The following is an 18,298-nucleotide window of genomic DNA, read 5'->3' as shown; positions in this document are numbered from 1 at the left end:
CTTATCACGATAACAACACCCAACAGTAGCACGCGCTCCAGCAGGTATATCTCACTGGTCATCCCCAAAGCCAACACCTCTTTGGCCGCCTTTTCTTCCAGTTCTCTGCTGCCAATTACTGGAACGAATTGCAAAAATCGCTGAAGCTGGAGACTTATATTTCCCTCACTAACTTTAAACATCAGCTATCTGAGCAGCTAACCAATCGCTGCAGCTGTACATAGCCCATCTGTAAATAGCCCACCCAATCTACCTACCTCATCCCTATATTGTTTTTATTTACTTTTCTGCTCTTTTGCACACCAGTATTTCTACTTGTACATCTTCATCTGCTCATCTATCACTCCAGTGTTAATCTGCCAAATTGTAATTACTCCGCTACTATGAACTATTTATTGCCATACCTCCTCATGCCATTTGCACACACTGTATATTGACTTTATTTTTTTCTATTGTTATTGACTGTACGCTTGTTTATTCCATGTGTAACTCTGTGTTGTTGTTTGTGTCGCACTGCTTTGCTTTATCTTGGCCAGGTCGCAGTTGTAAATGAGAACTTGTTCTCAACTGGCCTACCTGGTTAAATAAAGGTGAAATAAAAAATAAATAAAATGAAGGTCACTGATTAGTAAGGAACTCCCCTCACCTGGTTGTCTAGGTCTTAATTGAAAGAAAAACTAAAAACCATTAGACACTAGGCCCTCTGTGGAATGAGTTTGACACACCTGACCTAGATGTTCAAAAAAATGTCTTACCTGAGGTCCTGGGATGCCCACCCCTTCAACTCCTGGGTCACCCTACAGGGAGCAGCACAGACACACACTGAGTCAGCACAGACACACACACGGAGTCAGCACAGACACACACACGGAGTCAGCACAGATACACACACACACAGTGAGTCAGCACACACACACACACACAGTGAGTCAGCACACACACACACACACAGTGAGTCAGCACACACACACACACAGTGAGTCAACACACTGAGTCAGCACAGACACACACACTGAGTCAGCACAGACACATCCACACACACTGAGTCAGCACAGACACATCCACACACACTGAGTCAGCACAGACACACACACACGGTATCAGCACACACATACACACACAGTGAGTCAGCACACACACACACGGAGTCAGCACAGACACACACACGGAGTCAGCACAGACACACACACTGAGTCATACAGACACACACACAGTGAGTCAGCACAGACACACACACTCAGCACAGAGACACACACTGAGTCAGCATAGACACACACACACTGAGTCAGCATAGACACACACACACTGAGTCAGCATAGACACACACACACACGGAGTCAGCACAGACACACACACTGAGTCAGTACAGACACACACACTGAGTCAGTACAGACACACACAGTGAGTCAGTACAGACACACACACATTGAGTCAGCATAGACACACACATACTGAGTCAGCATAGACACACACATTCTGAGTCAGCATAGACACACACACACTGAGGCAGCATAGACACACACACATTCAGTCAGTACAGACACACACACACACAGAGTCAGCACAGACACACACACACATTGAGTCAGCACAGACACACACACACAAACACGGAGTCAGCACAGACACACACACTGAGTCAGCACAGAGACACACACTGAGTCAGCACATCCACACACACTGAGTCAGCACATCCACACACACTGAGTCAGCACAGAGACACATTCTGAGTCAGCATAGACACACACACTCTGAGGCAGCATAGACACACACACATTCAGTCAGTACAGACACACACACACAGAGTCAGCACAGACACACACACACATTGAGTCAGCACAGACACACACACCACAAACACGGAGTCAGCACAGACACACACACTGAGTCAGCACAGAGACACACACTGAGTCAGCACATCCACACACACTGAGTCAGCACATCCACACACACTGAGTCAGCACAGAGACACACACTGAGTCAGCACAGAGACACACACTGAGTCAGCACAGAGACACACACTGAGTCAGCACAGACACACACACTGAGTCAGCACATCCACACACACTGAGTCAGCACAGACACACACACTGAGTCAGCACAGAGACACACACTGAGTCAGCACAGACACACACACACACTGAGTCAGCATAGACACACACATACTGAGTCAGCATAGACACACACACACTGAGTCAGCATAGACACACACATTCAGTCAGCACAGACACACACACTGAGTCAGCACAGACACACACACTGAGTCAGTACAGACACACACACTGAGTCAGTACAGACACACACACAGAGTCAGCACAGACACAAACACACTGAGTCAGCACAGACACACACACTGAGTCAGCACAGACACACACACACTGAGTCAGCACAGACACACACACACTGAGTCAGCACAGACACAAACACACGGAGTCAGCACAGACACACACACACACTGAGTCAGCACAGACACACATGGAGTCAGCGCAGACACACACATGGAGTCAGCACAGACACACACACTGTGTCAGTACAGACACACACACACAGAGTCAGCACAGACACACACACACATTGAGTCAGCACAGACACACACACACAAACACGGAGTCAGCACAGACACACACACTGAGTTAGCACAGAGACACACACTGAGTCAGCACAGCCACACACACTGAGTCAGCACAGAGACACACACTGAGTCAGCACAGAGACACACACTGAGTCAGCACAGACACACACACACTGAGTCAGCACAGACACACACACACACACATTGAGTCAGCACAGACACACACACACACTGAGTCAGCACATCCACACACACTGAGTCAGCACAGACACACACACACACTGAGTCAGCACAGACACACACACTGAGTCAGCATAGACACACACACACACATTGAGTCAGCACAGACACACACACACACTGAGTCAGCACATCCACACACACTGAGTCAGCACAGACACACACACACACTGAGTCAGCACATCCACACACACTGAGTCAGCACAGACACACACACACACTGAGTCAGCACAGACACACACACACACGGAGTCAGCACAGACACACACACACACACTGAGTCAGCACAGACACACACACACTGAGTCAGTACAGACACACACACACAGTGAGTCAGTACAGACACACACAGTGAGTCAGCACAGACACACACACACTGAGTCAGTACAGACACACACACACAGTGAGTCAGCACAGACACACACACACAGAGTCAGCACAGACACACACACATGGAGTCAGCACAGCCACACACACTGAGTCAACACAGCCACACACACTGAGTCAGCACAGCCACACACACTGAGTCAGCACAGCCACACACACTGAGTCAGCACAGAGACACACACTGAGTCAGCACAGACACACACTGAATCAGCACAGACACACACACACTGAGTCAGCACAGACACACACACTCAGTCAGCCACTAGTGAAACTCACACCAACCCTTGTACGTGAGCATGGCAAATGATCATACTGTACCTGGCTTCCTTTTGGTCCTATAGGCCCTTGGACACCGGGAAGACCTGGTTTGCCCTGGTAGATGGAAAGATAGAAAGACAAGATAGAGAAGAAAAATAAAGAAGAAGTGTAAAGTACCAGTCAAAAGTTTGGACACACTCAACACTCATTAAAGTTTTATTCTATTTTCTACATTGTAGAATAATAGTGAAGACTTCAAAACTATTAAATAACACATATGGAATCATGTAGTAACCCAAAAAGTGTTAAATAAATCAAAATATATTTTATATTTGAGATTCTTCCAAGTAGCCACTCTTGCCTTGATGACAGCTTTGCACACTCTTGGCATTCTCTCAACCAGGTTCATGAGGTAATCACCTGGAAGGCATTTAAATTAACAGGTGTGCCTTGTTAGAAGTTAATTTGTGGAATTTCTTTCCTTCTTAATGCGTTTTGAGCCAATCAGTTGTGTTTTGACAAGGTAGGGTGGTATACAGAACATAGCCCTACTTGGTAAAACACCAAGTCCATATTATAGCAAGAACAGCTCAAATAAGCAAAGAGAAACGACAGTGCATCATTACTTTAGGACATGAAGGTCAGTCAATCCGGAAAATTTCAAGAACTTTGAAAGTTTCTTCAAGTGCAGTCGCAAAAACCATCAAGCGCTATGATGAAACTGGCTCTCATGACGACCGCCACAGGAAAGGAAGACCCAGAGTTACCTCTGCTGCAGAGGATAAATTCATTAGAATTAACTGCACCTCAGATTGCAGCCAAAATAAATGCTTCACAGAGTTCAAGTAACAGACACATCTCAACATGAACTGTTCAGAGGAGACTGCGTGAATCAGGTCTTCATGGTCGAATTGATACAAAGAAACCACTACTAAAGGACACCAATAAGAAGAAGAGACTTGCTTGGGCCAAGAAACATGAGCAATGGACATTAGATTGGTGGAAATCTGTTCTTTGGTCTGATGAGTCAAAATTTGAGATGTCTTGTGAGACGCAGAGTAGGTGAACGGATGATCTCGGATGATCTCTGCATGTGTGGTTCCCACCGTGAAGCATGGAGGAGGAGGTGTGATGGTGCTTTGCTGGTGACACTGTCAGTGATTTATTTAGAATTCAAGTCACAGTTAACCAGCATGGCTACCACAGCATTCTGCAGCAATATGCCATCCCATCTGGTTTGCGCTTAGTGGGACTATCATTTCTTTTTCAACAGGACAATGACCCAACACACCTCTAGGGTGTGTAAGGGCTATTTGACCAAGAAGGATAGTGATGGAGTTCTGCATCAGAATGAAAAGCAGCCAGCAAGTGCTCAGCATATGTGGGAACTCCTTCAAGACTGTTGGAAAAGCATTCCAGGTGAAGCTGGTTGAGAGAATGCCAAGAGTGTGCAAAGCGGTCATCAAGGCAAAGGGTGTTACTTTGAAGAATCTCAAATATAAAATATATTTTGATTTGTTTAACACTTTTTTGGTTACCACATGATTCAATATGTGTTATTTCATAGTGTTGATATCTTCACTATTATTCTACAATGTAGAAAAAAATTAAGAAAAACCCTTGAATGAGAAGAGGAGTCTAAACTTTTGACTGGTACTGTATGTGTAGAGCTATAACAGTACATGTCAAAGGCCAGTCATGCTGCACACTTACATGTTTCCCTACTTTCCCCTCTCCTGGGGGTCCCGGGTCGCCCCTCTCTCCCTTGGGTCCCTGCACCCCTCCTACACCCATCTGCCGCCCAGAGACAGGCGCACAGCTCTCACACGCATCTCCCTGGTGATACATACAACACAAAAACAGTCAACAAGAGAGAGAACAGTCTGGGTTAGTTGGTTACATTAGATAGTTAGATGGGCAGGCAGACAAACACACATATAGATCAAAGCAACGTCAGCACAAGAACTGTTCGGAGGAGGAATACTGGTCGGAGGCTGTTTTTCATGGTTCGGGCTAGGCCCCTTAGTTCCAGTGAAGGGAAATCGTAATGCTACTGCATACAATTACATTCTAGGCGATTCTGCGCTTCCAACGTTTTGGCAACAGTTTGGGGAAGGCCCTTTCATGTTTCAGCATGGTAATACCCCCGTGCACAAAGCGAGGGCCATACAGAAATGGTTTGTCGAGATTGGTGTGGAAGAACTTGACTGGCCTGCATAGAGCCCTGACCTTAACCCAATTGAACACCTTTGGGATGAATTGGAATGCTGACTGAGCCAGGCCTAATCGCCCAACACCAGTGCCCAACCTCACTAATGCTCTTGTGGCTGAATGGAAGCAAGTCCCCGCAGCAATGTTCCAACATCTAGTGGAAAGCCTTGCCAGAAGAGTGGAGGCTGTTATAGCAGCAAAAGGGGACCAACTCCATATTAATACCCATGATTTTGGAATGAGATGTTTGACGGTCATGTAGCGTAGATATATATATATTTAATTAGTTCATTAGTTAGATAGATAGTTTGATTGTTAGTTAGTTAGATGGATAGTTAGATAGTTTGATCGTTAAATAATTAGTTAGTTCATCTGCTATACAGGATGTTGAAGATAGTTTATTTAATTAACAGCCTTTTATAGCATCATCTTTAATACGCTTATGCGATCTTGGATTCACAATCTATATAGTCATAAGGATACGTTATAAGATACTTGGACAGATAAGGGAGATGGATGGATAAACAGCCAAAAAGACAGCCAACTAACCAGCCAGATAGTCAGGCTGACTCATTGATTGGTTGGTTGGGTGTTCCATACCTTCTCTCCCTTCAGTCCAGTTAGTCCATCCCGACCAGGCTCTCCAGACAGGCCCTGGGTTCCATGGGTTCCGGCTAATCCTTGGTCTCCCTGCTCACCCTGGTCGCCCTTCCAAATGAGACATATGCATTTTAATCAATAATACGGATCTGGTCTGTGACTCGTACTTGAACATTCATAAATAAAGATAATATAACTATAGTCCAGGAATCATTCAAGCAAGCCATGTCTATGAATGAAGACTAATTATCAATAGGCTTAATCTGGGTTTGTGATACCAGATTCTTCAATTGTATTTTAACTGCCAGTCTTAGCTCAGGTAACATCAGTGTGTGCTACAGTCAAGGTTATTTAAGGTGGTCCGACTGAATCCTCAGATTCCTCCGAGGTCCTACATTTTTTTAAGGTAGGCTGATTTTCCAGTGGACTTCCCAGTTTATAGGGACTATGGTTATTTAAATTGGACCAAGCCCTCCAGGGACCTAAAGTTAATTTAAGCTGGACTCATTTGCAGATGGATCGGAGGCTTTTCTAGGTTTTCCTAATGACATTGCCTGGTTTAAGGTGGTCTGAGGACCCCAGAGACATGAGCTAATCTAATGTAGTCTGATTTCTCTGCAGTCGTTTTAGGGGTATCTGCTCATTTAAGGAGGACTAAAGTACCTGGAGATATTAGATGATTTAAGGCGGGTCTAGTCTGCTTGTTCCCTGGAGTAACAGGCTACATTCAAAATAGACTAATTTCCCTGGGTTATTCAATGTCTTATTTAAGGCGGACTGATTTTCCTGTGGACATTAGGTTAACTAAGGTACTGAGTTCCCTAGGGACATAATTTAAATCAATGTGATTGGATTTCTCTGCAGGCAACAAGGCTATTTAAGGTGGACTGAATTCCCCAGAGGCTTTGTCACATATCCTGGCACTAGCTGAGAATGAATACATTACTGTCCCTTCGCATCTTTCAATTCTATTCAGAGACTTCTACAAAGAAAACCCTGTAATGAAGAACTTACCTTCTCTCCCCTTAGACCATCACGACCTGGAACACCCTGTGCAAAGAGACAGGAAAAGACAGAGATTTAGAGTGATACGCACCTATAAGATTATGCACACGCAGGCACGCACGCATGCACACACACTACACCTGTGCAAGCCTCTACCCATTCTGATATAAACCCGTTGACACAGCACTAACCACTGAGGCCCATGTAATTAAGCTGAGACACAGTATCTTACCATTTCATTGAGATTTATAGCTCACCTTGGCGTATCCTGTGGTAGGTGGGGGAGTACCCTGCATATGTCATGACTGGGCCAATATTTAAGTTGCAGTGTATACAGTGATCTAAGGTCAGTTTGGTGTTTTTAGTGGGTTTGACAGACGCATGTGTATGTTGTTGGCTTAGTCATGTTAAACAAGCATGGTCAAAATAATGCAAACCAGGTCGACAAAGTAGGTAGAGTCCTCATAGCCATCTTCTCTCCAGGTAGTGGGGGTCTCACCTGTTTGCCGTCGGTTGCCCTCTCCTGCAGGCCCGGCGGGCCCTGGAGGGCCAGTTTCACCCGCTAGCACCTTGACGAAGGACGTCCCACTGCCCACCTCAGAGGGAGAAGACTGGCAACCACCCCCACACGACGCACCCTGGGTAGAGGGGAGAAACACTGGCTTAGGACTGTTGGCAAACGATACACACATACCACACATACAAACGTATAGACATACTTTCATGGTAAAGATGTACACACCAAACTAACACACAACTTCACCTTCTCTCCTTTAGGGCCTGGAGTTCCTGAGACCAGGCATCCCTGGATCTCCCTGTCAAAATAATCACACCACAACACAATCAATCCAAAACATAACATAACACATCATACCAAAACACAACAACATAATATACCAAAACACAACATAATATAACATATCATACCAAAACACAACATATCATACTAAAACACAACATAACACATCATACCAAACACAACATAACACATCATACCAAAACACAACACAACACAACACAACATAATATACCAAAACACAACATAATATAACATATCATACCAAAACACAACATATCATACCAAACAACAACATCACATAACTACATCATACCTAAACACAACATAACACATCATACCAAAACACAACATAACACAACACAACATATCATATCAAAACACAACATAACATATCATACCAAAACACAACATATCATACCAAACACAACATAACACATCATACCAAACACAACATAACACATCATACCAAAACACAACATAACATATCATACCAAAACACAACATATCATACCAAAACACAACATAACATATCATACCAAAACACAACATAACATATCATACCAAAACACAACATATCATACCAAACACAACATAACATAACACATCATACAACAACCAACATAACACATCATACCAAACACAACATAACACAACACAACATATCATTATCAAAACACAACATAACATATCATACCAAAACACAACATATCATACCAAACACAACATAAACACATCATACCAAAACACAACATAACACATCATACCAAAGCACAACATAACACATCATACCAAAACACAACATAACACAACATATCATATCAAAACACAACATAACATATCATACCAAAACACAACATATCATACCAAACACAACTTAACATAACACATCATACCAAAACACAACATAACACATCATACCAAAACACAACATAACACAACACAACATATCATATCAAAACACAACATAACATACCAAAACACAACATAACATATCATACCAAACACAACTAACACATCATACCAAAACACAACATAACACATCATACCAAAACACAAACATATCATACCAAAACACACATAACACATCATACCAAAACACAACATAACACATCATACCAAACACAACACAACATATCATATCAAAACACAACATAACATATCATACCAAAACACAACATATCATACCAAACACAACATAACATAACACATCATACCAAACACAACATATCATACCAAACACAACATAACACAACACATCATATCATATCAAAACACAACATAACATATCATACCAAAACACAACATATCATACCAAACACAACATAACATAACACATCATACCAAACACAACACAACATATCATACCAAACACAACACATCATACCAAAACACAACACTACATATCATACCAAAACACAACATATCATACCAAACACAACATAACACATCATACCAAACACAACATATCATACCAAACACAACACAACATATCATATCAAAACACAACATAACACATAACATAACACATCATACCAAAAACAACATAACAGAACATATCATATCATATCAAAACACAAAATAACATATCATACCAAAACACAACATATCATACCAAACACAACATAGCATAACACATCATACCAAACACAACACAACATATCATACCAACACAACACAACACATCATACCAAAACACAACATAACATATTAATTTATGTAATTTAGCAGACACTCTTATCCAGAGCGACTTACAGTAGTGAATGCATACATTTCATACATATTTTATTTTTTATTTTTTTCTCTCCGTACTGGTCCCCCGTGGGAATCGAACCCACAACCCTGGCGTTGCAAACACCATGCTCTACTAACTGAGCCACACGGGACCACAACATATCATATCAAAACACAACATAACATATCATACCAAAACACAACATATCATACCAAAACACAACATATCATACCTAACACAACATAACATAACACATCATACCAAACACAACACAACATATCATACCAAACACAACACAACACATCATACCAAACACAACACAACATATCATACCAAAACACAACATATCATACCAAACACAACATAACATAACACATCATACCAAACACAACATATCATACCAAACACAACACAACATAACACATAATACCAAAACACAACACAACATATCATACCAAAACACAACATATGATACCAAACACATCATAACATAACACATCATACCAAAACACAACATATCATACCAACACAACATAACACATCATACCAAAACACAACATATCATATCAAAACACAACATAAACATCATATCATATCAAAACAAAACATAACATGATGACATCACCCAGTATTATTAGTTAGTATGTTAGCTCCACCTTCTCACCTTTATCCCCTTCAGTCCATCCTTGCCACTAGGTCCTCGGGTCCAGCTTTGCCCTAACAGATACAGATAATGCCTTCAGAAAGTATTCACAACCCTTAACTTTTCCACATTTTCTTGTGTTACAACCTGAATTTAAAATTGATTAAATTGAGATTTTCTGTCACTAGCCTACACACAATAACCCATAGTGTCAAAGTGGAATTATGATATTTATTTACATTTTTTATAAATGAATAAAAATGAAAATCTGACATGTCTTGAGTCAATAAGTACTGAAACCCTTTGTTATGGCAAGCCTGAATAAGGTCAGGAGTAAAATTGTGCTTAAAAAGTCACATAATAAGTTGCATAGACTCTGTGTGCAATAATAGTGTTTAACATGATTTTTGAATGACTACCTCATTCATCCTCAGTCGAGGAGTGAATTTCAAACACAGATTCAACCACAAAGAATAGTGAGGTTTTCCAATGCCTCACAAAAAAAAGGGCACCTACAGTATTGGTAGAAAAAAAGCAGACATTGAATATTAATTACACTTAGTTATTAATTACACTTTTGGAGGGTGTATCAATACACCCAGGCACCACATAAACACAGGTGTCCTTTCTAACTCAGATGCTGAAGAGGAAGGAAACCGCTCAGAGATTTCATGATGAGGCCAATGGTGACTTTAAAACTTGTTACAGAGTATAATGGCTGTGATAGGAGAAAACTGAGGATGGATCAACAACATTGTAGTTACCTCACAATACTAACCTAATTGACAGAGTGAAAAGAAGGAAGCCTGTACAGAATATTACTATTATATATATATTTTTTTGTAAAACTGCAAAAAATGTGGCAAAGAAATTAACTTTATTTCCTGAATACAAAACATTATGTTTGGGGCAAATTCAACACATCACTGAGTACCATTCTTCATATGCGTGGTGGAGACTGTATCATGTTATGGGTATGCTTGTCACTGGCAAGGATTAGGGAGTCTTTAAAAAAATTTACGGAATAGAGCTACTGTAAGCACAGGCAAAATCCTAGAGGAAAACCTGGTTCAGTCTCCCAGATACTGGGAGACAAATTCACCTTTCAGCAGGACAATAACCTAAAATACAAGGCCAAATATACACTGGAGTTGTTTACCAAAATTACATTGAACGTTCCTGAGTGGCCTAGTTACAGTTTTGACTTAAATCGGCTTGAAAATCTATGGCAAGACTTGAAAATGGCTGTCTAGGAATTATCAACAAGCAACTTGACAGAGCTTGGAGAATTCAAAAAAATTATAATGTGCAAATATTGCATAAAGAAAGACTCATAGCTGTAATCGCTGCCAAAGCTGAATTTAACCATGTATTCACTCAAGGGGTTGAATACTTTTCTACTGAAGATATATTCATGTTTTTATTTTTTTATTTTTTTTTACAAATGTTAGAATGTGTCTTCTAATTTGGACATTACAGAGTATTTTGTGTACATCATTGACAAAAAATGACAATAAAATCAATTTGAATCCCACTTTGTAACACAAAAAAATAAAGGGGTGTGAATACTTTCGTAAGGCATTGTAGTTACAGTGCATTTCATCACTTTGTCTCCAAAGAGCCTTACAACAGCCAACTGAACTCATTTTTGCATCTGTAATAAGCCTGAGGAAAATATTTGATCACAAATCAGATCCAACAATAATATCACTGGCCTAGAAATCCAGGAGTTAAAAACAAGGTGTACGGCTGATGATTAATGCTTTCTTTTAAACCAACAATTAGAATCCCTCCACAGCCTCATAGAGGATCTAGATACTTTTTCTAACCTCTCTGGACTACAACCAAAAGATGATAAGTGTACTATATTTCGGATTGGATCACCATTTTTTTTAAACTTTTACTTTACTGTGTAGTTTACCAATAAAATGGTCTGAAGGGGAAGTGGACATGCTCGGTATTCATATCCCGAAATAAAGAAATGAAATCACTACAATACATTTTTATAGAAAGCAAAATTGATAATATCTTGCTTCTGTGGAAAGGAAAATACCTGTCTATTTGTGGAAAAATCAGCTGATTAACTCTTTAGTCATATCCCAGTTTACCTATTTACTTATGGCCTTACCTACACCTAACGACTTATTTTATTAATTATGAGCAAAAAATACTTCATTTTATTTGAAACGGCAAGCCAGACAAAATGAAACGGGCCTATTTATATAATGAATATAATTCGGAGGGCAGAAATGATTACATATTAAAGCAATTGACCTTTCACTAAAGGCTTCAGTCATATAAAAGTTATACTTACACTACTGTTCAAAAGTTTGGGGTCACTTAAAAATGTCCTTGTTTTGAAAGAAAAGCAATTTTTTCCCCATTAAAATACATAAAATTAATCAGAAATACAGTGTAGACATTGTTAATGTTGTAAATGACTATTGTAGCTAGAAACGCCTGATTTTGTATGGAATATCTACATAGGCGTACAGAGGCCCATTATCAGCAACCATCACTCCTGTGTTCCAATGGCACATTGTGTTAGCTAATCCAAGTTTATCATTTTAAAAGGCTAATTGATCATTAGAAAACATTTTGCAATTATGTTAGCACAGCTGAAAACTGTTGTTCTGATTAAAGCAATAAAACTGGCCTTCTTCAGACTAGTTGAGTATCTGGAGCGTCAGCATTTGTGGGTTCGATTACAGGCTCAAAATAGCCAGAAACAAAGAACTTTCTTCTGAAACTCGTCAGTCTCCATGGATGCTGGCCTTCTAGGCAGAGTTGCAAAGAAAAATCCATATCTCAGTCTGGCCAATAAAAAGAAAAGATTAAGATGGGCAAAAGAACACAGACACTGGACAGAGGAACTCTGTCTAGAAGGCCAGCATCCTGGAGTTGCCTCTTCACTGTTGACGTTGAGACTGGTGTTTTGTAGCTTGTTTTTGATTGCAGATTCAGGAATGGAGAATCCACATGGAAAGAAATTCCACAAATGTACTTTTAAGAAGGCACACCTGTTAATTGAAATTCATTCCAGGTGACTACTTCATGAAGCTGGTTGAGAGAATGCCAAAGAGTGTGCAAAGCTGTCTTCAAGGCAAAGGGTGGCTACTTTGAAGAATCTCAAATTTAAATATATTTAATATATATTTGTTTAACTTTTTTGGTTACTACATGATTCCATATGTGATAGTTCATAGTGTTGATGTCTTCACTATTATTTTACAATGTAGAAAATAATACAAATAAAGAAAAACCCTTGAATGAGTATGTGTCCAAACTTTTGACTGGTACTCTATATTTACACCCAAAATATGGGGTATTGGAAATTATGCAGAGAATTACATTGATGGAAGCCACAATATGTCTGCAATATTAAAGCTGATCTACCCCTCCCCCCCCAAAAACTACTATGGATATAAAAAAATTGAAAAAAAGTATGCCATAAAGAGTCTCTTAACATATGCATATACTCTCACCGTTTTACCGTCAGCTCCTTTGCCACCAGTGTTACCCTGGAAACAAGAGAACATGTAATGTCAACAGAACTGGCTTTTAAACTAAATGTTCAGTCTTTTATCTTATGTATAAAATGTATTTTTGGTACGAAGTAACCTCAAACGTCCTGAGCCCTATTGAGTTCCCAACTCAGCACTAACCTTCTCTCCTCTCAGCCCTGCCAGGCCACTGACTCCAGGTTCCCCCTGAACAAGAGTTAACACAAATCACTTCCAGGTTAGAAACAGAACAACACAGAATGCACGCACTAACACGCACGCGCATCCACACACCACACACAACACACACACACACACACACACACACACCACACACACACACACACACACACACCACACACACACACCACACACACACACACACACACATTCCATTCTAATAACACATACACTAACCTGTTCTCCCTTCTGTCCCAGCCCAGGTTTTCCTCTCTCTCCTTTGAGTCTCAGGGTTTGTTCCATGGCAACAAGGTTGGCAGCAGGTATTTCACTCAGGGTGGGGCACACAGCACATGCATCACCCTTTTCCCCTTTGACACCATCCGACCCCACCTCTCCCTGCCAAGCATACAGACACATATTATCACAGGGAGACAGGTTAGCGATAACACATACTAATAGGCATGTTTCCTTTGAGGTATAGCGTCTAATGTGGTGTCCCTAAAAGATCTGTTATTCAACTATTTCCAATGTGGTGTCCCTAACATATCAGTTATTCAACTATATCTAATGTGGTGTCCCTAAAAGATCAGTTATTCAACTATATCCAGTGTGGTGTTTCCGAACATATCAGTTATTCAAACTATATCTAATGTGGTGTCCCTAACAGATCAGTTATTCAAATATATCCAATGTGGTTGTTCCGAATTATCAGTTATTCAACTATATCTAATGTGGTGTCCCTAACAGATCAGTTAGTCAGCTTATTATAATGTGGTGTCCCTAACAGATCAGTTATTCAACTATATCTAATATGGTGTCCCTAACAGTTCAGTTATTCAGATATATCTAATGTGGTGTCCCAAAAAGATCAGTTATTCAACTATATCTAATGTGGTGTCCCTAACAGATCAGTTATTCAACTATATCTAATGTGGTGTCCCAAACAGATCAGTTATTCAACTTTATCTAATGTGGTTGTCCCTAACAGATCAGTTATTCAACTATACTCTAATGTGGTGTACCTAACAGATCAGTTATTCAACTATATCTCATGTGGTGTCCCTAACAGATCAGTTATTCACTATATCTAATGTGGTGTACCTACAGATCAGTTATTCAACTATATCTCATGTGGTGTCCCTAACAGATCAGTTATTCAACTACATCTAATGTTGTGTCCCTAACAGATCAGTTATTCAGATATATCTAATGTCTCTTGGAAGTACGCCAGGCGATCCTATGGAACCAAAGAGGACCTGTACACTGTAGTATGTTATCATGTGTTATACAAATATTACATTTGCACGTCGTGGCTGTAGTACACTATGTTCCACAGCGCTTATTCTTAAGCTAAGTGAACAATCACTATTTTGGGATGTAAGAACACTTCATATGAACACAGATGTTAGCTGAGGGATCATCAGTGTCAGAATGTCCCCCCTTTTTAAGGAAAGAAACAGATGGTCAATGTAAACATTGTAGACATTGGAGCCAATTGTGATTTATGTTTGTGTTCATGAACCAGCCCACATGATGAAGAGGGAGAGCCCTTTTCTATAAATACTGTGTTCAGCCAAAGACTTGTTGAATGAATGCTGTAAAGCACTTTTACCCAAACAGGTCATTATTAAAGCCCTCTGAATTTCGTTCAAAGTTCTATATTTTCAATATCATCCTTCAATTCATTTCTGAAAAGCAGCAATATCTAATGTGGTGTCCCCTAACAGATCAGTTATTCTAATGTGTCCATAACAGATCTGTTAGTGTAATGTGGTGTCCCTAACAGATCAGTTATTCTAATGTTCCATAACAGATCTGTTAGTGTAATGTGGTGTCCCTAACAGATCAGTCATTCTAAGTGGTGTCCCTAACAGATCATTTAGTCTAATGTGGTGTCCCTAACAGATCAGTTAGTTTAATGTGGTGTCCCTAACAGATCAGTTAGTCTAATGTGATGTTCCAACCGATCAGTTAGTCTAATGTGGTGTCCCTAACAGTCAGTTAGTCTAATGTGGTGTCCATAACAGATCAATTAGTCTAATGTGGTGTCTCTAACAGATCAGTTAGTCTAATGTGGTGTCTCTAACAGATCAGTTAGTCTAATGTGATGTCCATACAGATCAGTTAGTCTAATGTGGTGTCCATACAGATCATTAGTCTAATGGGGTGTCCCTAACAGATCAGTTGTCTAATGTGGGTGATCTCCTAGCAGATCAGTTAGTCTAATGTGGTGTCCATAACAGATGCAGTTAGGTCTAATGTGGTGTCCATAACAGATCAATTAGTCTAATGTGTTGTCTCTAACAGATCAGTTTAGTCTAATGTGGTGTCCATAACAGATCAGATAGTCTCATGTGGTGTTTCTAACAGACCAGTTTGTGTTGCCTATACATATTTATAGTTGTGTGCATTGGTATGCTGGTGTGTATGCATCTGTATGTGTGTGTACACAAGTGAGTTAGTGACTGTATGTAACCCATTCCCACAGCACATGAATGAAACATGAGATATAATAACAGGTGGGACTCTGTACCTTCTCTCCTGCCTTCCCATCTGCTCCTTGAAGACCCTAATGAATAGAAAAGAAGAGAGGAGATAGCGGGAGGAGAGAAGAGGAGATGGAGAGAAGATGAGATTTTAAACATTCCTAGCTGTAAATAAACATTATTTTCTCATAAAAAGCAAATTCCTTGATGACTATATCAAATGAAATAGCTATATGAGCATTAAGGGTGCTGCATATCTCACCGGAAGGCCAGGGTCTCCTATCCCAGGGACCCCAGGCTCTCCTTTGTGTCCCGTCTTCCCGTGGAGGGCCACAGTGTTGCCCAGGTCTGCAGACAGGACGGGACAAACCACATGGGTCACCCTGAGAGGGACAAAACCAAAGAGACACACAATGTCAACACACACCTCACAGGATTGGCACTGATACACACAGAGATGAACAAACACATTCACAACCCATGCAGTACACTTCCTTACCCTAACCCTAACACACAAACCAGGACACTGAGGGTTAACACACACCTTCTCCTTTACCACCACCAGGACCCCTAGGACCCTGAAAACACAACAGGATTAACATTTTAGTAGACCATGATAGTGAGGATGAGGTTTCAAATTACACACTGACTAGGATACAAAACAGTGGTCTGAATGCATCCTGTACTCACAGGATCTCCTGGTTCTCCATCTTTCCCTGGTGTCCCAGAATGCCCCTGGACAGGAAGAGAGGAACAGGACCATAACCACAACAACCATTGTAACATTCCAGAAATGTACAGAAGTCTTGTTGTGGGATGTTTGTCTTATCAAACAATATAATCTATATACAGTACTTCAATGTTCAAACTGTGGCCTTGGAAGTTTTGAAGCAGAGTTTTAATTGGATTTGAATTACTTTTCAGATATATTTTTTACCTTGTCTCCCTTCGATCCAGGAGGTCCTCCAGGAGTGCCCTAGCAACAAAACAAAACACACCTCTGTTAGAAAGAGTGATGAGCAACTATCTCCCTCTGTAACTGTCTCTCACTTCCTCTGTCTACCAGAGCCATACAAGAACAGACGCAAACGGTGTCTCCTGGAAGATGCTTCTTGGCTTCAGTCAAGGTTAACACACACAGCATCTCCTCGAAGATGTCCATATAAAGCCTCTCTTTGCTTGCCATCCCAGCCCCAACTTGCCCAGTGCATTAAGCATCTGACAACTGGAGGGTGAAGAGTTGTTATAACAGGACACTGACCTCAAACCTGAGGATGGAAAGATAGAACAGAATTCCTGAGCAGAGACACTACTCACTGGCAAGCCTGGCAGGCCTGGTTTCCACATTCCGTGGGCACACTCCTGGAAAGTCCGGGTTTTTCCCGGTTTCTCCTGCTAGTCCTTCAGGCCCCCAAACTTTCCAGAGTACCCTGGGGGGAAAAAAGCTCCTAGAGGTTAAAGTTCCAATAGATGCCAAAGTATGGCATTTAAACAGAAAATAGGTAGGTTGATTTCGAGTGGCCCTAAAAAGGCATTGTTTACAGTACATGCACATAGAAAGGTACAGTGTATCCAGTACAATGGAAGTACACATTGTTAAATACTACTACATTTAAAAAGAGAAGCTACTCTGTTGAAAGAGTACCTTCTGTTCACCTTGGGTCCCACCACACAGATGG

At 40.8% G+C, this 18,298-nt stretch overlaps 2 protein-coding genes and 1 long non-coding RNA gene across 3 annotated transcripts in view; all 3 read right to left on the bottom strand.

Annotated features, from left to right (window-relative positions):
- The window catches only part of LOC115173237 (collagen alpha-1(XVI) chain), a 37,847-nt gene extending 29,849 nt beyond the window's left edge, over positions 1–7,998 (bottom strand). The window contains exons 1-7 of the mRNA XM_029731154.1: positions 7,993–7,998; positions 7,773–7,814; positions 7,283–7,318; positions 6,269–6,376; positions 5,171–5,293; positions 3,518–3,571; positions 756–797 (exon numbers count right to left, since the gene is read on the bottom strand). Of these exons, the coding sequence (XP_029587014.1) occupies positions 756–797; positions 3,518–3,571; positions 5,171–5,293; positions 6,269–6,376; positions 7,283–7,318; positions 7,773–7,814; positions 7,993–7,998 (411 nt within the window). The remainder of the gene's footprint in view (positions 1–755; positions 798–3,517; positions 3,572–5,170; positions 5,294–6,268; positions 6,377–7,282; positions 7,319–7,772; positions 7,815–7,992) is intronic.
- A 2,481-nt stretch (positions 7,999–10,479) lies between these two features.
- Positions 10,480–17,090, bottom strand: LOC115173236 (macrophage receptor MARCO-like). The gene is made up of 7 exons (XM_029731153.1): positions 17,047–17,090; positions 16,882–17,002; positions 16,667–16,702; positions 14,368–14,529; positions 14,113–14,157; positions 13,933–13,968; positions 10,480–10,521 (listed from the first exon to the last, which is right to left on the bottom strand). Exons 1-7 carry the CDS (start codon positions 17,088–17,090, stop codon positions 10,480–10,482), a joined length of 486 nt encoding a protein of 161 aa, XP_029587013.1.
- Positions 17,091–17,167: 77 nt separating this feature from the next.
- On the bottom strand, positions 17,168–17,960 carry LOC115173930 (uncharacterized). Its single transcript, XR_003871696.1, has 4 exons — positions 17,937–17,960; positions 17,557–17,595; positions 17,310–17,354; positions 17,168–17,197 (listed from the first exon to the last, which is right to left on the bottom strand). It is a non-coding gene; the product is annotated as an uncharacterized LOC115173930 (long non-coding RNA).
- Between the last annotated feature and the right edge of the window lie 338 nt (positions 17,961–18,298).

Source organism: Salmo trutta, chromosome 34 (assembly GCF_901001165.1).
Source record: "Salmo trutta chromosome 34, fSalTru1.1, whole genome shotgun sequence".
In the NCBI taxonomy this organism is placed as follows: Eukaryota; Metazoa; Chordata; class Actinopteri; order Salmoniformes; family Salmonidae; genus Salmo; species Salmo trutta.
The sequence above is the reverse complement of the archived record's forward strand: the minus strand, read 5'-3'. Positions and strand labels throughout refer to the sequence as shown.

Bases quoted from the DNA above. Each gene is read 5' to 3' on its own strand.
- LOC115173236 (XM_029731153.1), bottom strand. From the start codon at position 17,090: ATGTGTTTGTTCATCTCTGTGTGTATCAGTGCCAATCCTGTGAG. The intron at 17,003-17,046 runs GTGTGTGTTGAC...TGTCCCTCTCAG, and splicing joins ATCAGTGCCAATCCTGTGAG to GGTGACCCATGTGGTTTGTC. The intron at 10,522-13,932 runs GTGAGAGTATAT...TGTATCTGTTAG, and splicing joins AAGGAGCTGACGGTAAAACG to GGCAAAGCTGGACCCGAGGA.